General features: G+C 45.6%; 1 protein-coding gene across 4 annotated transcripts in view; it reads right to left on the bottom strand.

The window, feature by feature from the left end:
* The window catches only part of SORL1 (sortilin related receptor 1), a 255,232-nt gene that overhangs the window by 18,650 nt on the left and 215,936 nt on the right, over window positions 1-20,646 (bottom strand). For all 4 annotated transcript variants that reach the window (XM_079930365.1, XM_079930366.1, XM_079930364.1 and 1 more), the window contains exons 31-40: window positions 20,167-20,322; window positions 16,646-16,795; window positions 12,060-12,191; window positions 10,580-10,706; window positions 10,250-10,419; window positions 6,776-6,888; window positions 6,431-6,535; window positions 5,676-5,748; window positions 2,877-2,959; window positions 1,431-1,527 (exon numbers count right to left, since the gene is read on the bottom strand). In XM_079930365.1, the coding sequence (XP_079786491.1) occupies window positions 1,431-1,527; window positions 2,877-2,959; window positions 5,676-5,748; window positions 6,431-6,535; window positions 6,776-6,888; window positions 10,250-10,419; window positions 10,580-10,706; window positions 12,060-12,191; window positions 16,646-16,795; window positions 20,167-20,322 (1,206 nt within the window). The remainder of the gene's footprint in view (window positions 1-1,430; window positions 1,528-2,876; window positions 2,960-5,675; window positions 5,749-6,430; window positions 6,536-6,775; window positions 6,889-10,249; window positions 10,420-10,579; window positions 10,707-12,059; window positions 12,192-16,645; window positions 16,796-20,166; window positions 20,323-20,646) is intronic.

The raw sequence follows: 20,646 nt of genomic DNA, 5'->3' as shown, positions 1-20,646 counted from the left end.
CCCAAAATGTAAAAGTGGTTTCCCTGGGAAGTGAAATGATAGGAAATTAAAAATTCGATTGTACCTTTTTTGTTTTCTAAATTTTCTGTAATAAACATGTGCCCCCTTTCTAATTAGGGGAAATGTTATTAAAAACTAAGAGAGCAGTGAACAAAAAGGAGGGTGTGCTAAGAGGACAGTCTTTGGAATCGGAAGGACTTGGGTTCAAGGCCCAACTCTACCCTTCGTACTTGTACAAGCAAGAATGAAGTATTCAAACTCTCCAAGTTCATTTCCTTGTTGGTAAGATGGAGGAAAGTGACAGCACTTATACCAGCTGGCTGTTGCACGGAACAAAAAAAGAAAATTCCTCTAAAGTGGTCGGCATGACGCCTGGCATGGAGCAAGCCCTTCGTGTGTTTCAGGCAAAGGCTGGTAAGACTTCTTTTGCTCCCGACTCTGCCAATTTCTATTGGTGTAATGTCGAGGCGATGAGACCACAGCCTTTGGAATTAGAGAGGCGTGGATTCCCATCGTGGCTCTGCCACCTTCTGAGGGAGTCACTCAGTCCCTGAACCTTGTTTTCTCGTCCATAAAATGAGTAGATCCCACCACACTGTTCTGGAGGTGTTCTGTAAAACACCACACACAGAGTGCCTGGGTAAATGCCTGTATACAGGCAGTGCTCAATGTTAGCTATACTCCTGCACAGCCTCCTTAGGCAGCCTTCGGTTCCCTCCCGCCAAAAAAATATACTGTGTATAACAGAACGCCTGCTAGGATTGAAAGTACTTTGCAAACAGAGTATAAGGGAAGAGTAGAAGCTCCCATGTCCTCTTCAACATTCACAAGCAGCCTTGGCCAATGAAGGTTTTGTCTTAGAAACAAATTAAAATCCTTCCTTTAGTTCATCTTCAGATATGAGGATTTTAATTGAGACTCACTATCTGTACAGATACAAGAGGAACTGGACCCTCTTCCTTCCTTGTCTCCTTGCTTCCTTCGCTCAGTCTGTTGGTCCATTCGTTCAACAAATGTTTACTGAACACCAATTATGCAGCAGGCCCTGCGCTACCTTGTATCAGCAAAGAAGGGGCAAACCAGGGCAGTAAAAAGAGAGACAGGTAACTAAACCCAGGAACTCTCTCTTTTGGGAGGCAAAAAGCATCTGTAGAAGGTTAACCTGGCTTCTTTCCAGTGTTTCCTCCTTTTTAAGCCTCCAACTTCCATGAAGAGACAACAGGTTAGAAGGGGATTTGGGGAACCACCCAATGGATCCCTCACCTGGACTCAGGAGTCACTGACAGCATCCTCAATGGAGAACAGCTGCCCACTCAGAACGGCTGCAGAGAAGACCCCCCACCTGTCCCGGCGCCCCACACAAGCTCTACTTCCAGGAAAGCATCGGTCTAGCCTTCCTCCTTACACACCGACCAGCTCCAGGGCGCTACCTTTGTGTGACAATATGCTTCCTCGGAAGTTCATCGTTCTCTTCTCCTGTCTGTGGGTGTCGAACGCCCAGAAGAGGTTCACCACATAGCCATTCACCTGCCAAGGAGCAAGAGCCACGTTACAGGAACAGTCCACACTCACAGAGCTCACCAGACACTAAAGGAAGATCTTTTCTGTTGTTCCTCGGGTATCTATCTCCCTTCTTACAATGGACGGGCTAGTCCTTTGGATTCTTAAACCAGTTCCATTTGTGCTATCATTGACTACTTATACTCCCTCCTACTTCTAAAAACAAATGTGAGACCATTTATAATACAACATATAGATTCAATGACACAAAAGACTTAATAAATAATAAAAGGACAAGAACCAATTTAAAAAGGCAGAAAGAAGGGAATTCCCTGGCGGTTCACTGGTTAGGACTCTGAGCTCTCACTGCCGAGGGCCCGGGTTCAATCCCTGGTCAGGGAACTAAGATCCTATAAGCCACGTGGCACAGCAAAAAAAAAAGGCAGAAAGGCTAAAAATTGAAAAGGTAATTAGATTACGGTAACTAAGGATCAGTCTTAGCTCAGGTGGTCCTTGCAGTCAAGGCCGAGAGGTCCATACAAAGGGGGCTTGCTTAGATCTCTTTTGTCTAATGGGAGCAAACACATCCATGGGTCAGGAAAGACTACCTTTTCCAAGTTCTGAGCTCACAGAAGATTTGATGTAAAGGTCTTTAAAAATATTGGCCAATGCACCAAATTAAAACGTTTTCAAGAGCAAAGACTATAGAGACGAGGTCTACACAAGGTCACTTCTGGCATCAGCTGTCTCTGAAGCCAAAGGCATGACACCAAACTGTAGTTCAGTCAATGACACAGGCTGTTGCTCCCACCACAGCTTCACAGACAGGGAGGGATGTGAGGGGAGACAGACAAGAAAGAACCCCATGAAAGGTGTGGCAACTTGAGAAACCAAAGGGACACGGATAATTATGGTGAAGTTGGTCAAGCAGATGGACCAAGCGGAGGGGAGGAAGGTGCTAGAAGGGGAGAATATTAGGTGGATCTAAGTGGATATGCTTCCGAGGTATTTGACTCTCTCCTAAGACTCACTCTTGGGAACCTCTGCATTAGCGCTCGGCACCAGGAAATCCAATAAAGCTGAAAATTACAGGGCATACATATTCTGTTAACACCAACTCTTTATTTGCACTGTAGCTGTGAACCATTTAATTATACGGTAAAAAAAAAAAAAAAAAAAGGCACCAGGCTGAGGCAGAATCATTACACGTGAAGACTCAAGTTGTTCTTCGTGGGGGGAAGAACCAACCTAGGTGTGGTATGTTAGCTTTGCTGGGTCAAGTCATTCATTTTTCTTAATCTTCCCGTCCTCTGCCCTATCGGTTCCCATGCAAAGTAAAGCCCCGCCCAACCGCTGGTTTGAAATTTCCACGTTACCTTGATGTCAGTGTCCACGGACAGGGTAAAGCTTAGAGAATTTTCACCATAGCTGTCAATGTGGATGTCTGGGGGTGGGATCACTGAGAACAAAAGAGGGATTCAAAAAGAGAAACCAGGTGATGAAAAGGGAAGAAGGCAGAACTTAACAGTTTTCAACCAAGAGACAAAACAACCTTTCAGTCGGGGAAGAAAGGGCATTTCTTTGGCGGCTTCTACTCTTCCCTTTTACCACTGTTGTCCTGAAGCTGAGGTTAGGTCCACAGTTACCTGGTGAACACATAACTACCTCGGCTCAGTCAGCTATCCCGGCAATGAGGTCGAGCAGAAAAGTTCCATTATGTAAATGTCCCTCATGAACCCAGCTTCAGCCTGGTTCTGAAAGGCACAGGGATCACCCTGAGAGCCACCTGTATTGGCACCAACAAAGTCCCAGAGGGCTCAAGTCCTTTTGGAAGGTTGACGGCAAGCTAAATCTTAAGTCCTAACTTGTAAATGCGCGTGTGGCAGGACGGGAAGGATCTGGGCTCTGGAGTCTCACACGCTGGAGTTCAAATTCCTGTAGAGACACAGCACCGTGGGACCTGGGGCAAGTTACCTGTCCTCGTGAAGCCTGGAGATGACCCCTCTGTACTTCTCAGAGGTGGGAAAAGTCACTAAAATAATGCATGTCAAGGGCCTGGCACCCAACTACAGTTCCCCTTCTCTCCCGTTCCCACGACAGATTAAAGAGCTGGTGAGCCACTGGCATTCCCAAAAAGATCGGAGCTCGAGCTGGGAGCTGAGGGGACAAGGAGAGGGCAGCAGAGAGAAAAGACCCCTCTTGGCTCAAGTGCCGAGCATGATGCCGGTCACTGTGAAGGTCTACCCAGCAGAAACCTGACAGTGTGCGGCCAAGCATAGCCCAGGAGCGCTGGATGCAGTCAGCATCGTCAGAAGATAAGATTTAAATGGCCACGTGCGTATTAGACTCTCGGCACATATGCCTCTTACACTGGCAAAGCAGGAGAGACTCAGAGGAGTGCCTCAGACTTTGTGGCAAAGAGAGGTACCAAAATCTGCAGGAGTCTCTCCAGATGATCAATGAAAGTGGGCTCGAGGAAAACACATCAACCAGAAGAAGAAAGGATATTAGGAGTTTCAGGCAGCCAGCTCAAAGCAAAATAGTTCGGGTGCTGCTGTAAAGCTGACCTGGGTTATGATCGTGGTGGCTGGGGACAGATCACGATCCTCTCCAGATCCCAGTTCCCTCAGCTACAAAATGAGCATAAGAATACTCACAGGGTTGATAAGGATTAAGAGAGATCAGTTCACGTAAAACAACCCGCACGGTGCTCAAAATCAGGTGCCTTTTCTCACTGCTGTTATAATTAATCCACTACGTTCACTAATGAAGGTGGTGATTCTGGGTGACGCCACCACTGTGTTGTACCTTATTAGGACACGAGGTCACAGATAGATCACAACTCACACTTTTTGACTTGGCACACAGTTGCCTAACACATGCCCTCACCGACACACATATGAGGAGTTGGGGTTCATCCTCAAAATCATATTAAGGAAGTTAAAGAGAAGCGACCACCCACTGAGATTTTCAAATGCAGGTGTGACTTACGATGAGGAATTCAAGGTACTACCTGTTCTTTTGATGACCTTCCAATGTCCCTCCTTTTCAGTATGTATGGTCAGTCTGTTCTGACTGACTTTGTAGAGGAAAATAATACCACAATCAAAACTCTCGGGGAGTGTGAACTCGGTACACTTTTTCCAATACCCACACACTCCCTGCTCCACAGACTGGCTGGCTTCACTAAGTTTAGCTGCCCCTGTCCTGATCTCAATGACACCATATTTCACAGGCGACCTGACAGTGACTCTCCATGACCCAGAGCCTATTTCTCACAGGCTCAGATTAAAGTATAATCCCCCAAGCACGTTCCAGGCGACACTTCTGGCTTTAACGCCCGCCAATCCAAAGACGAAAGCCCCAAGCGCCAAAGCTACAATCAGGAAGACGAGCTGGACTGTCTCCCATAGAGTGTCAGAGCCTTCATTTCACTTGCTTCAATTCACTCACTCATCCACTATTTCATCAGCTCCTACCCGACACTACCCTCGAGGCACGTGTGCAAGGCAAGGAGCCCCTCCCGGCAAGCAGGTGGTACAGTGGTTCAGGGCACAGGCTCTGGACTCAGGAGATCAGGTTCCAATCCCAGCTCTGTCACTTGACTGACTGCGTGCAAGAGACATAACCTTTCCAGTCCCTTATCTGTTCTTATAGTTGTTCTGAGGGTTCAACGAGATGAGCTGGTGTATGCAGAGCAGGTCCGTGGCAAGTCGTAAGCTATGACTCCGATCAGCTCGAGCGCTGGAAAACTGCCACCTAAGCATCGTCGGTCGGTGCCCCTGGGGCAGTAACAAGTGTCAGCACGGCACTCTCTTAAAAACACCACAACTACACATGGACGAGATCATCTTTATCTCGGCTGGGAAGGAAGGACTCCTTCTATTTTTGATACTGTGCCTGAGAACAAGGGCATGAAGGCCTCTGGAAATCCCTTTGTATGTTTTTATTATAACAAATGCTCAGTTCTAGAAGGAGGAATACCTTCAACAGTTGCCCCCAAAGACTTCGTGTGTAAAGCACTATGGAGACGCCCACAAAAGTGCGTGTATCGGGGAGAGGGAGGCTGTGTGAAGTTTCCTGATCTCTGCTTCTTCATTTTCCAGTCACACTGAAAGTTATTTCCAAAGGGTTATTCTATCTTCTCGAAATCTGCAGATGCTGGAATCACTTACCTTTTCCTTTTATGGTGGTAATGGATTTAGAATCGCTCCAGTTTCCTATTCCCCGACTGGTCACTGCAGCCACCTTTCAAATCAGAGTGCAAATTAGTATGAAATACAGGCAACATACCACACAGTAAGAATCCCGAGTGAGCGAAAGTGGTGAGGCTTTGGCTATAAGGGTGGAAGAAATTATACACAGAGGGATTCAGGAGAGTCAGAGGCCCCAGCAACTGAAATAAGACAGGGAAAGAGACAACGGGAGGGAACCTGGGTAAAGGGAATTGTGATAGCACTGAAATTATGAGGGAGTCTGTGTATACACTTCATGGTCTCAAAACATGTTTTGCACAAAATCTCTTTTCTACTGAAGATGTTGATAATATATTTCATAAGAACCCCACAATATCATTTTATAAATGCTACTTATCATAGCTCTGCATCTCCCTGCAGCTAAAAATAAGCAGAAAAGAGGTGGGTGCAAAAGTAATTGGAGCTAAAGCACTAGCAGAATGTCTGGGTTAAAAGCAGGTAAAGCTGCATTACCATCGGTTGTTGGTTATCTGAGCAAAGTCTGATTTCAAGTTCTCTGTGGCCTTGGTTTACGAGACTGAAAGAAATGACAAGCTTCCAGAGCAACAGGTTGGGTATTGAGCACACCACGAGTAAGCATCTCACAAAGGTAGGCACGGAGTTCTCATGAAAGGCCAACCAGCTCCCCATGTTCCAAGACCACCTGGACGGCTAAAACGCGCGTGAACACTCACTCTGACAGTGTACTGAGCGTTGACCAGCAGGTTCCTTATTTCTGTCAAGTTGCTAAGAGCTCTCTGGGAGGCCCACATCTTGGAACCACTCCTGCTGTACTCTACCTGAAGTGAGGAGAAAAAAAATACTATGGACAGGTAACCAAAGGTCTGGGCAACCCGACATCTTGCAAGGAGGCAGGCGGAGAGAGGGGAAGGTGAGATGCAAAATGTTCCAGAGGATGGATGATAATTTACAAGGCGACAGCAAACCACGTCCTTGTCACACAGAACATGCTTCTGCTCTCCCAGCCCCGGCAATCTCCTGCTCTCACCCGCGCACAGCCCGCTGCCAGAGGGACTTACGATGTACTCCCGAATGAGGCCGTGGCTGTGGGTGGGAGGGGCCCAGCGGCCCACGATCACTCCTTCCACTTCCCTGTGGAGCGACAGCTGGAGGTTCTGAGGGGCGTCTGGCACTGGAAAAGAGGCAACTCAGGGTTAAAATCCATCTGCATACTCATCAACTGGAGGAATTTCCCTGAGCTTAAAACTCGGACGAGAAAGAATCCAGAGCTGGCAGTGGGACCTATCTGCTAGAAAGCGCTGTCAGCTGACAGAACACCTTTCCTCTCTTCCGGAATGCAAGGCCTGCTTGCACTCATCACACATCTAATGACTGCACGTATCAGACCACGGCTCAGCGAGTCTGATGCAGGCCGGGGGCTCACAAGGGCTGCAGGATAGAATCACGTGGGCGGGCTAAGTCACCACTGGCCCTGGGCTTTGATGCTGAGATCTTAATTGTCAAGGACGGCATCTGCTGTCCTGAACTCTCGTACAACCAGAGAACCACTGGTGTGGCTACAAAGAAATAAAGCTTACTTTCTCTCTTTTTTTTTGGTCACGCCGCGCAGCGTACAGGATCTTAGTTCCCCGACCAGAGAGCAAACCCATGATCCCTGCAGTGGCAGCCCGGGGTCTTAACCACTGGACCGCCAGGGAAGTCCCAAGCGTTACTTTCTAATAGCACAGAACTTCTAGATTCAAATGAAGGGACCCCCTTCAAAGTAGGTTCCTTAATAACTTCACTGCTGGCATTTCTGAGACCTTTCGGGATCTCCCCTTTTGTGACTGCCTTCAGAGGCCAATTAGAAACCACACAGAAACCAGTTACAGTGCTTTCCAGTCAAACTTCATTTTGACTGCACAGTAGTTATTCATGTTGATAATCTGCCGAAGATGAATATTAAGGGTTGAACTGTATCACCTCCAACCCCGAATTCAGGTGTGGAAGTCTTAACCCCCAGTACCGCAGAATGTGTATTTGGAAATAAGGTCTTAAAAAAAGTCATTAAGTTAAAATGAGGTCATTGCCCCTTACCCAATATGACTGGTGTCCCTATAAGAAGAGGAAATTAGGACACAGACACGCACAGAGGGCAAACCACGTGAAGACGGCCAAGGAGGCCTCAGAATGAAACCAACCCTTGACCTTGGACTCCCAGCCTCCAGAACTGGAAGAAAATAAATGCCTGTGGTTTAAGCCACCCTATCTGGGGTACCTCGTTATGGCAGCCTCAGCAAGTGAATACAGTGAATGTTCATCAACAAGCCATGGCCTGCAAGCCCTTGGAGGGCAGGAACTGTGCCTTATTCATCTGATTCTCCAGTGTCTAACCTAATTCCTGAGCAGTAGTAGGGACTCAGCTACCACCTGTGGAAAGAAGATCAACGAATGGGATATTTCAAAAATGGTTCCACTTAGAGTTTAGCTAAGCTAGCCCATGGTATTGCTGTCTCAGCATCCATTTTATTTAGACAAATAGGCTAAGGGGGCCTTAAATTGACACTAGCCCCCAAGCAAGCCCTGGATCACAGCCCAAAGAGTCACAAGCAAATGCAAATCCCTAACATGACTTCCCCAAGGGCCCTTGTGATAAAGTCTCCCCACCTCCCAGGACCTTCTCCCTTGTGCTCCTTAGGTAAGACTCCCAAGAAGTTTACCAAAACCCCCCTTTTTTGGTGTGAATTGGCCAAACCAGCCCTAGCCCAGCAACTCCACAGCACTCCACCCACAAATCCTAAAAAAGGCGTGTGCCCCAGGTCCCGCTGCTCTCTGCCTGCACCCTGCCTTGACCTCCTGCGTGGCCCCTTGAGGTACGCGTATACCGCCTTCAGAACCTGGGAGTGATAAACTTCTCTATTTCACTTTCCCTGGTGGGCTTCTGCTGACTCTCTGGCACTCTCTCTGCTCTACTGAACAAATGTTATTCTAACAAAGTCATAACTCATAGATTCTTTTTTGTGTGTTTTGTTCAGCACTTCCTTAATTTCTTTTTTCTTCTTTTGAATTGAAGTATAGTTAATTTACAACGTTGTTTTAGTTTCAGGTGCACCGCAAAGTGATTCAGTTTATATATATTCTTTTTCAGATTCTTTTCCACTGTATATTGAGCATAGTTCCCTGTGCCATATAGTAGGTCCTTGTTGTTTATCTATTTTATATCTAGTAGTGTGTATCTGTTAATTCCAACCTCCTAATTTACCCCTCCCCCCAATTTCCCTTTGGTAACATGTTTGTTTTCTATGTCTGTGAGTCTATTTCTGTTTTGTAAATAAGTTTGTTTGTATCACTTTTCTAGATTCCATATATAAGTGATAGCATATGATATGTGTCTTTCTCTTTCTGACTTACTTCACTTAGTAAGCACTTCCTTACACTCTGGCACTACCAGATGCTCCAGGCTTATCTTACAGATCTCCTGCCCCAGGCCTGGATTTGGCCATTTCTTCAAAGAGCCCTGTGTCCTCTTATTGAAGAAGGCATTAGAAACCTAAATCTGAATGATAAAGTTTTTCTGGGCCTTCTCAGTTGACAAAGCAGAAAAAATATGCGTGTGTACTAACCTGTGCACATACACAGATCTAGAAATATTTTACGTGTAACCATCTACACGCATGTTAAGATAAACATGAGTTCACATTAACATCTCCAAATGTAAACATGGTTCTGATGGCAACTACAAATGAAAAGTTCACAAAACCTGGGGAGCAGAGATCACAGGAATCAGCACAGTCACCCAATGTCAACTACTGTGAAGGGGGAAGAACTAGGGAACTCTCTATGACCCAAGGGTTTTGGTAAATTTCCTTAAAATGAACCCACAATACTTCTGACGAGCCTCATACATTAACAATGATGATCTCCTAAGTACCAAATACTGGGAAATACCTAGAGACGGAAGGTAGAGGTAGAAAGAGGGCAATGGTGGGCAGAAAAACATTATGTGTGGTGATCATTTTGTAATTACAGAAATATCAAATCGCTATGTCATACACCTGCAACTAACATGGTGTTGTAGGTCAATTATACTTCAATTAAAAAAATCGTTTTAAGACATTGAAAACAAACGTATGATTACCAAAGAGGAGAGGGGGAGAGGGATAAATTAGGAATTTGGGATTAACAGATACACACTACAATATATAAAATAAATAAACAACAAGGACCTACTGCACAGCACAGGGAACTATATTCAATATCTTGTAATAACCTATAATGGAAAAGACTCTGAAAAAGAATACATATATATATGTGTATAACCGAATCACTTTGCTGTACACCTAAAACAATGTAAATCAACTATACTTCAATAAAAAGAATTGTATTGAAAAAAAAAAGTGACATAGTAAGAATAACTCAGCCAGGACCATAAAACTTAGCCACATAGGAAGCACAAGTACTTTTGTTTCCATGCTCCTGAGCATCCTGGGAAACTCTCTGAAAATCCCACATAAGGTCCTGTCCCTGCCATAAAAATAAGCTGCAGCACTTACATCCTTCTGGAGTCCTCAGGGTCACGAAGTCATTGGTGCTGTGCACCTTGCTCAGACACTGGACCTGGACTTTGACCTGATACGTGGTGTCTGGCTTCAAGACTTTCAATATTGTGTTCGTTTTATTGCTGTGGGTTTCCAGAGTCTTCCATATGCTCTCTCCAACCACCCTGGCCAAGAGAACAAAGATAGCATCACGTCAAAGCCGCATGGGGCGGCTGAGATATCTGAATACGTCAAAAAAGGGCTGCTCTGTGCGCACACAGAGTTTATGGAACATCCAGTGGCAAAAGAAACATCATTTTCTCCCATGGCAAAGATGGGACCCACCTGTAGTAGACGTTATACACACAAGAAGCAGAGGGCATTTTCTTGGGCCGCATCCAGGTCAAAGTTACATCCCCAGAGAAGTCAGCTGTCCACTGAAGATTCTGTATTTTGTATACATTTAATTCCTCTAGAGAGAGCAAGGGGAAAAAAGGGAAATTGATATCTTATAAATCTTGGATTTCAAAGGACCCAAGAGGTTCCTTGGTTTCAGGCAGACCTACTGTGATGTGGTCAGGCCACCATCATTATCTTAAGACACCCCAGAAAAAAAAAGAGTTCAGACCTTCCTATATAACCTTTCCCAAGGTCTCCTAAATTTCCAAGCATGGCATTTCTCCTTGCATTTCACCTCCTTGTCTGCACTGATTTAAGCCTGATTCTCAACAGAGAATGCTACAAATCCAAAGACAATGTCATGGCAGGATCCATTACTGCTACAGACTGAAATGTTTGTGTCCCCCAAAATCCATATGCTGAAACCTCATCCCTCATGTGATGGTATTGGGGGGGGGCCCTTGGGAGATGATTAGGTCATAAGGATGGAGTCCTTGAAAATGAGATTAGTGTCCTTGTAAAAGAGGCCCGAGAGAGCTCCCTCACACCTTCCACCGTGGGAGGACACAGAAAAGACAAGCTGTCTGTGGACCAGGAAGTGGGCCCTCACCAGACCACCGAATCTGCTGGTGCTTCAATCTCGGACTTTCTAGCCTCCAGAACTGTGAGAAATGAGTTTCTGTTGCTTCTAAGCCGCTCAGTCGGTGGTACGGTTATAGCAGCCCCCAAATGATTGCTAAATGCATTCCAGACAGAAGGATGGAGTTCACCCCACCACAAAGCCTGACGCTCTGTGGGAGCAACGATGCCTCAACACGAGGGACGTCCTTCCAAAGCCAATCTAATATACTCCAATATAAAATAAAAATTAAAAAAACTCCTATGAAAGATCAAGTTAAATTGTTTTATTTGTATAACAGAATGCACTACTGTAATGAAGCAAATCATAATTCTAAGACACTACCTAATTTTTCATAAGTAGTATCTTTTGATTAAAATTATCATTATTTAAACTCAAAAACACTCCATTCTAAGGTGTAACTATTATATATAGGATGAATAAACGACAAGGTCCTACTGTATAGCACAGGGAACTATATTCAATATCTTGTGATAAAGCATAATGGAAAAGAATATTTAAAAATAAATAAATAAAAGGATCCAAGTACCAATACAAGGACTAAAGCAAAAGAAAATAGAACAAAAAACCAAAAACATCCAATCTAAGACCAACATTTCCCTGAGAGGGGCGAGGTGGGCTGGAGGCTGCACCAGAGGCGGGACTGGGCCTCGCCTCACCTGCAGCTCCAACAGTGAGCAAGGAGCTTTGCATTTTCAGACTGAGGAAGAGCTCAAGAGGGTTCAACCTCAGGGCCTACCCAGCAGGGCCGAGGGTGAGCCCGGGGTCCTGGGGGGCCACACTCACCGCTGCAGGCGTGCTCGTCGCTCTCATCCGAGCAGTCCAGGAAGCCGTCGCAGCGCTCGGAGAGCACGATGCAGGCCTCGCCGTCCTCGCACCGGAACTCCTGGCCCGTGCAGGTCAGGGTGCTGCGCGTGGCTGCAACACACGAGGGGCCACGGTCACCAAAGGTTTCTCGTGTTCGGGAAAAGGGAACTCAACAGCTTCTGCTTCAAAAGACCCTCGGGATGGGGGTGCCGGGGACCCCACGCTGGCTTGCTAATCCCTCTTCATTTGACATTGACCGGGGGAAGGTGCCTTCAGGAAGGGCCAGAGCTTTGGCGTCAAACAAATCAGGGTTTACATCCCGCTCTGTATGAGCCTGAGCTAACTGTTTAATTCAGGCGCACCTCGTTTTATTGTGCTCAGCTTTTTCATACTTTGCAGATAACTGCGTTTTTTAACACATTGAGGGTTGGTGGCAGAGCCAGTGCCATTTTTCTAACTGCATTTGCTCACTTCATGTCTCTGTGTCACATTTTGGTAATTCTCACATTATTCCAAACTCTTTCATTATTACTGTATTTATTATGTTGCTCTGTGATGAGTGATCTTTGATATTACAAACGCGTGGCAAAAAGATTACAACTCACTGAAGGCGCAGGTGATGGTTAGCATTTTTAGCAGTAAACTATTTTAAAATTAAGGTATGTACGTTATTTTTTAAACATATGCTATTGCACGCTTAACAGTCTAAAATATAGTGTAAACATAACTTTCGTATGCACCAGGAAACCAAAAAATCCGTGTGACTCGCTTTATTGCAGCGGTCTGGAACGGAACCCGCAAAACCTCCGAAGTCTGCCTGTAGTGCCCAAGTTCAGTTCCCTGGTATAAAACTGGGGTGACAACTCCATCCCTATGGTGTCTACAAGGACCCAGTTAGATCAAGCACCTGGAATACGCCTGAGAGCAGGCATCCACAAGGTGCAGCTCTTCCTCTGCGGTGCTTATTCCTAATCGTCTGCTCCTGTTGTCAGCCTGCAGTCCACAATGACCCTCTGATTTCTGCTTTGAGTGAGACTAATAATAATGAGATGAATCACAATAGTAAGAGGCATGTCTACTGTATGTACTCTTTTTAATTGTTTAGCTTTTCAAAGTATTTCCGCAGACGATGAAATAACGCAAGTAAAGAGCACTGATGAGTTAAGAGTTATGCAACTCGTTGGCTAGAAACCATCATCTGATGTTCTCTCCAGTTTGGAAAGTAGATTTAAACTGCATGAGAGGCTCTAAAAAGGAAGCGATGACAAGGTAACTGCAAATGATCCTAAAAAGAAGAAAGATGAGAATGGCTACAGAAACCGCATCTGCCACCCCAGGTAGGTCTGCACCGGGTCCTGGTTCAGGTACCTTGGGCCTTCATGATAGAGACTCACACCTGCCTGCTCGGCCCTGAACAGGGAGAGTTATATCAGAACCTGACCCCACCAGTAAAGAGGTTCTAAAGTTACTCTTGCTCCTCCGCATCAAATATGTCCGTGTTCAAATCCCTGGAACATGTTAAAGTCACCTTATAAGGCGAAAGGGACTCTGCAGATGTGATTGAGGTAAAGACCTTGACGTAGGACTTAAGCCTGGGTTACCCGGGCAGGTCCATCCAATCACACAGGCCCTTAAAAGCAGATACCCCAGGCCTTCCCTGGTGGTGCAGTGGTTGAGAATCTGCCTGCCAATGCAGGGGACACGGGTTCGAGCCCCGGTCTGGGAGGATCCCACGTGCCACGTAGCAACTGGGCCCATGAGCTTCAACTACTGAGCCTGCGCGTCTGGAGCCTGTGCCCCGCAACAAGAGAGGCTGCGATAGTGAGAGGCCCGTGCACCGCGATGAAGAGTGGCCCCCGCTCGCCGCAACTAGAGAAAGCCCTCGCACGGAAACGAAGACCCAACACAGCCAAAAATAAATAAATAAATTAAAAAAAAAAAAAAAAAAGCAGAGACCCTTTCCCAGCTGTGGTCAAAGAGGAAGATGTGAAGACCAAAGAAGGATCAGAGAGACAGAATGTTGCTGGCTTTGAAAATGGAGGAAGGAGGCCTCTAGAAGCTGAGAAAAGCAAGGAAACGGATTCTGCCCTGGAGCCTTCAGAGGACTCAGCCATGCCTTCATCTTGGTTTCAGCCAGTGAGATGTCTATCAGATTTCTGACCTACAGAACTGTAAGATAATAAATGTGTGTTATTTTAGGGCATTAAGTTTGTGGTAATTTATTGCAGTGGCCATAGGAGACTAATACACACTTGAAATACTGTAATTTGCCCAGATCTTACATTGAGATTCTACCTCGGTTTCCTGGGTTCAAACTGTAATTTCTCCACTGGGACTCTGAATCAGACTCCTCCTAGCTTATGCCCCCCACCCCATGGAAATATACACACAATGTTCCATACAATGGCTCTACCCATACTAGAAGAAATCCAAACAGACCACTAAACCATGGTGATTATCCGACAGTAGAGAATCTACAACAGTGGTTCTTAATAGTCTTCTGGGGAACGTCTAAAACATACAGATTCCTAGGACCTGCCCCAAAGCTATTGAGGCAGAAACACGACACTGGGCGTGTGTCGTATTTACAAGCTCCACAGTGATTCAGCAGAATTGGCCAGCACTGAGGACTTCTGTTCTAGAACAAGGTGATCCTGTTTTCTATCTGAAGCACTGCATCCACTTCTGAAAACCACACTTTGAGATGTAGGTAGAGAAACTGGATAATGTTCTCACAAGAGCAACCAGGATGGTCAAGAGGAACACGTAAAGGATCCTGGGAACTTTTACTAGAGATGAAAAGATACAGGGTGTGGAAGTGGAAGGTGGGGGCAGAATACTATAATCGCTGTCCTCAACTGATGAGTTTCCTTGTGAAAGAAGGATTAAGACTTCACTGAATGTCTCCAGGATGGAGGTACAGAATTCCGTTTTTTAAGAGAATCCTTGTATCATACAGTTCTGTCATTTGCTGAGCAAAAATTGGTTGGCCTGGGGGAGCTTGGATGGGGGGCTTGGTTACATATAAAACTGCATTAGAACATCTAGAAAAGGTTTGAGAACTACTAGTGAACAGTCTCAGAAGCCCAAGATGGAGTTCATCCATCCATCCATCCAGTGAACATTTACGGAGGTCCTACCATGAATCAGCTGCTATTCAAGATGTTAGGGATATGGTGATGTGTCAAACAGACAAAGGACCTACCCTCATAGAGTTCACCTTCTATTGAGAGAAACAGCAAATGAGTAAACAAACCAATATGTTACTTTAGATACTGATAAGAGCTACAAAGAAACATAAAGACAGTAATAGTAAGAGAGTGATGGGGACTTTATACAGGAGAGTCAGAGAAGGACTCCATGCTCAGAAGGGGATTGTTTCGGAAAATACCAAGATCCCCATCACAGAATTACTCCACTTGGTAACAATGTGGTAAAATATAATCAAAGAACAGCTGAACAGTAAAGCTGGAGGATGCTCGAGGTTTCTTTATGAAACATGTCTCAATATTTTATTTTATTTATTTATTTATTTTATTATTATTTATTTATTTATTTATTTATTTTGCGGTACGCGGGCCTCTCACTGTTGTGGCCTCTCCCGTTGTGGAGCACAGGCTCCGGACGCGCAGGCTCAGCGGCCATGGCTCACGGGCCCAGCCGCTCCCCAGCATGTGGGATCTTCCCAGACCGGGGCACGAACCCGTGTCCCCTGCATCCGCAGGCGGACTCTCAACCACTGCGCCACCAGGGAAGCCCATGTCTCAATATTTTAAAAGGGAGAACATAGTTTTTAGAAACTGGGAATAAGGCTGTCATTAATCTCCAAAAATTCTTAAACTGATTATTAAACAAATGATTAATGGGCACTTAGAACAGAATGTAGTGGCCTTCAGGGGCCAGCTTCTCTAAGAAGAGGCATGTCACACTAATCCCATTTCCTTTGCTGATAGGGTTATCCGATTAATGGATTGAGGAAAATTGTAGATAGAGTACACCTTGATTTTTAAGATCTTAACCAAGCAACATCCTTATGTATAAGGCAGATTTGAAACAGGCTAAAGAAACTTATTTAAAGAATACCCATTAATGAATTAATCCCACCCAGGAGGAAGGCCCTATTTCATTTCTTCTTTGCTAATTATGTTTAATGTTCTTCTTACTATACTTATCTGGCTCAGATGTTCCTACTATTATTATGGTAAGTGTTGGATCAATCTGCCCTGTTATTTCAATGTCCCAAAGGCCCACTTTGTTCACTCTTTTTAATATAAGTGCAGGATTTTACACTAATCCCCATTTAATTTCTTTGTGTTATTTTGGAGTATTCCTCCCTACAAGAACTTGCAACATGGTTTGATGAAAAGATCACAATTTTGTACAAAAAAGTACTGAATAAATGCCCCAGTCTGTTACTGACGAGGTGACCCTCTTTGAAGCTTAACTTTCCTATATCTAAAATGGAGATAATACCAGAATTATTATTATGAGAAACAAAGCAGAAGCACAAGACATCCTGCCTCTAGAAGTCTTCCCTGGGGGAGACGGCCCCGTTGATGACTCACGGCAGTTGGCCTCGTCCTGGCCGTCCTGGCAATCCTGAAGGCCATCACAGCGCCTCCAGCTGGGGATACACTTCCTCGGTTGTCGGCACTCGAACTCAAATCGGTCACATCGCCCGAGCTGGGTGGGAGTGGAGGCAGCAGTGACATTTGCTAGAAGAAAAGATTTTTAAAATTCACTTTTTAGTACTGAGGGGCTGGCCAGCAACAGCGACCTATTGGGTGTGTTGGAGATCTCGGTGCTTTCGGAATTACGACGGGGACCTGAACAGAAACGTGAGCTCTGCTGAAAGACGGCAGGTTGACGAGACACAGGGATCTCATCCTTCTCTCTCTCAGGCCCAAACTTAGTTGAAGACTTTGAAGACAGAGGTGAGTAAATCTTGTAGAAAGTAGAAAAAGAAAAGATTACAGAAAAATTTTTTTAAGTTTTAAAAAAGTAAGCGGACTAGATCAGGAGATTCCACATATGACTGACGAGAGTTCCAGGAAGAAAAAGAAAAGAGAGAAGAAAATACTAAGGGATATTTCAAGAAAATTTTCCAAAACTAAAATATGTAAATTTCCAGAATCAAAGAGGACATCAGTGCCATCCACTACATTAGACAGAAAGAGACCCACAGCAAAGTACAGCACTGTGAAACTTCAACACTGGTACCAAAAGGAAGATTCTACAAGCTTCCAGACAGTAAAAACAGATTACATATAAAAGATTCAAATCAAAATGGCTTTGGATTTTCCAAGAGCTGCTTTCTCAAGTCAGAAATTCGAATGTCTTCAAATTTCTGAAGGATATATATATATATATATATATATATATATATATATATATTTTAACAGCCTAGAATTCCAAACCCAGCCCAATAACCAATCAGGTCTGAACACGGAAGAAAAACACTTTTAGACAAGCAAGGCCTCAAATATACCTCCCAGGTACTCTTTCTCAGGAAATTTCTGGAAAATGTGCTCTACCAAAATGTGGGATTAAACTAAAAACCAAGAGGAAAGACCTGGGATATAGAAAAAGGAGCTGCAACGTGAGAGAAGTAAAGCGAGTCCTAAGGATGGAGAAGCAACCTCCCAGAAGATACCTGTGCCCCAGACAACCCGCACAAACCAGAGAAACTCAAGAGATAAACACCTTGAATGAAGGCCATCATCACCGTGTCCTCGGGCACCATATCATCATATTCACCTGACAAAGCTACCAGAGGGTGTGCTCTAGCAAAACAAGGGAGTAAACCAAGAAAAAGCAAGACACAAGGTCCAGGAAAACAGGGAATCTAAATCAGGAGAAAAGCAAAGAGAATTCCAGGGAGGGCAGTGAAGCCCCAGGGTAAGGACAGGCAGCAGGCTGGGAGAACAGTCAGCCGAGATAGGAGACGCCAAGCTCCTCTTGGAAGGGATATCTCCAAGGCAAACAATGGAGCTGAGAATCACCTAATACAGTGACCTTGTGGAAAGTTACACCAAGAGGCTGCTGAAAGGGAGGCACCAGCAAAAGATACAATAACCTGAGGCAGCAAACAACAACAGAAAGCAATGATTAGCTTTGGGATACTGTGTGTAGTCCACAGTTGGATAACTGGATTTTTAAAGGGCCTCTCCAACCCCCAGAAGCACTCTGCTAAAACAAAGTGCGTGGAGAAGAGTGGGGGAAAAAATGAGGCCAGAGGACTGGGCCAAGTCACATCATGGCGCTCACAACTGGACAGTAAGGGCACCATCAGGGGGGTCCAGGCTGGGAGAGGATATAATTACGTATTAGTATGTATCAGGCTTCTTAGAAGATAAATCGCAAAGGGGGAGACATGAGGCAGAGAACCCAGTTCAGAGTGAAGAAATATCCAGTGAAGAAATAAGATCTGAGAGCTAGATGCCAATTTAACGTTACATGAGCAACATACATAAAAAAAGAATTCAAAAAAGCTGACTGCAGCATCTAAACAGGAATCTGCTCACTGAATTAGTCCGAATTTGCTAGAGTTGGTTAATGTCCTGCTCGGTTTCAGTAACCAACAGGCAATTTTGAGAGAGGGACAATCAAGTTACTGCAGAGAGATGGGCCTTGGGGGAAAAGGGCAGAGACAGAAGGGTTTTTTTCATTTGTTTTAATCTGAGAAGCATTTACGGGGCACTGGCTATCTGCCTATTATTGTGGTAGGCAGAGTGGGAGATTCAGACTAAAACACGAGGTCTGGCACAATTGCTATGGAAAGGAAAGATTTATACACATGCAATGACCAAGAAGCAACATGTGGCTGTTCATAGTTCAGTGCCAAAAGGACAACAGGGCAGAGTTCAATGACACTGGAAAAGGGGTGGACATCAGCTAAAGAACTCAATGAACGCTCTGTGGGGGTGGGTCTTGAGAAGGGGAATAAAACCCTACCTGCCTGAAAGAGGAGCCTCAATCTTTAGTCAGCCTACCATTCACACGGGGAGCTCCCGGGCTCCAGGCAGAAGTCCTGATTCTATAATTTTATAAACACCCCAAGTGATTCCATTACAGGTGGGCTTCATGCTGTACTTTGAGAAATACTGACAACATACTGAGGTCTTCTTTAACTACGAAACCTGTGTTTCTGTCTGCCCTGACAGACAGTGGGTTTCACAGAGAGGGAAAGTAGGGGGACGAGGTCGGGTCTGATAAGGGCAAAAACCCTACTGGAGGAATCTAGGCAGAGAAGAAGCAGGTGCGTCCAGGGTGGGTGAGGAGTGCAGTTTGCAGAAGTGAAAAGTAATGGCAAGCAAGGAAAGATCAGCTCAAACAGGGCCTTGAAAATAGGACTCAGGGGTTAGGGTCTATCTTCTGGACAAAAAGGACAAGTGGAAACCAGTGATGATTTTAAACAGGGAAGAGATGGGATGAAAACAAGTCTTAAAGGAGGAAAATCAGACTACTGACCTATAAGTTTGCTGAAAAGAATTATGTAAACCATGGCAAGCAATGACCTATTATTTTATTATAACTGAGTTTGAAATGGAAAGCTGTTTAGGAAAGGATACAATTCTGCCTGCAGTTAAGGGTGTGCCCTAGGCGGCGGCCTCACGGTTCACCAAGACCTCCAGCAATACGGTCACTCACAGACCTCCAGAGCCTCTCTGTGTTCAGCCACTAGATGGCAGTGCTTACCCTTCTGTTAATAGGATGGCCGCCAACTAGCAAGCCAGAGACTCGGGTTCTGTACCCTGCGCCGCCCCGAGTTTAATACGCACAGACACCTCCCCTATAATTCCCATGGTAACCTCCTGTGGAGAGGAAGCAAAGGAGACCCAACCACAGCCAAGGAGGAAAGCAGGGCGGCTGGCCTTTCCCTGCAGGAAGATCAGAGGGCAGTGATAGAAGATGACTTCTCAGTTCCCCGGGGCCTCCCTGCTCTGGAGGTGAGAAGGGGCCTGGCCACAGAGCAGAGTCCCAGAGGGCAGGATACTGCCCTCAGCCAGGCTGTGCCCAGGGTGTAGCCCCAGAGGTCCTCTCCTTAAAGCAGGTGCCACAGGCCAGGGCCGGGTGCAGTACTCACCAGGCGAGGGGCAGCCTTCCTCGTCCGAGCCGTCTGCACAATCTCGGTACCCGTCACACACCCAGCTGTCCATCACGCAGGCCCCACTGCTGCAGCGGTAGTAATTGGGCAGACACGTAGAGGGCCCGGGAGTAGGGGAGGGAAGAATATGTGAATCTGAGGAAAACACCAAGCAAGGAAACCCAAAATGTTACAGGAAGCTTGATCTCAGACCCAGATGTGTCCCAAACCTAGTATGGCTGTCCCAGATTTAGCTGCACCAGCCCAGGGAGGCCAGTGTCAGGCACGGTTCCGAACAGTGAAAAATCATTTATGATGGGGTGTCAGAACAGACTGTATTCTCTTCCCTGCTTTGGAGTGGATTCACCTTACCTATTTGATTTGTTTTGGGCTAACATTTGGATGAGTTAGTTTCACAGGGGCTCATGCAGGCTGGTGGAAGGACTCGGAATGCACAGGGTGGGTGGGAGAATTAATTAC

This window comes from Stenella coeruleoalba (genome assembly GCF_951394435.1).
Source record: "Stenella coeruleoalba genome assembly, chromosome: 8".
In the NCBI taxonomy this organism is placed as follows: Eukaryota; Metazoa; Chordata; class Mammalia; order Artiodactyla; family Delphinidae; genus Stenella; species Stenella coeruleoalba.
The sequence above is the reverse complement of the archived record's forward strand: the minus strand, read 5'-3'. Positions and strand labels throughout refer to the sequence as shown.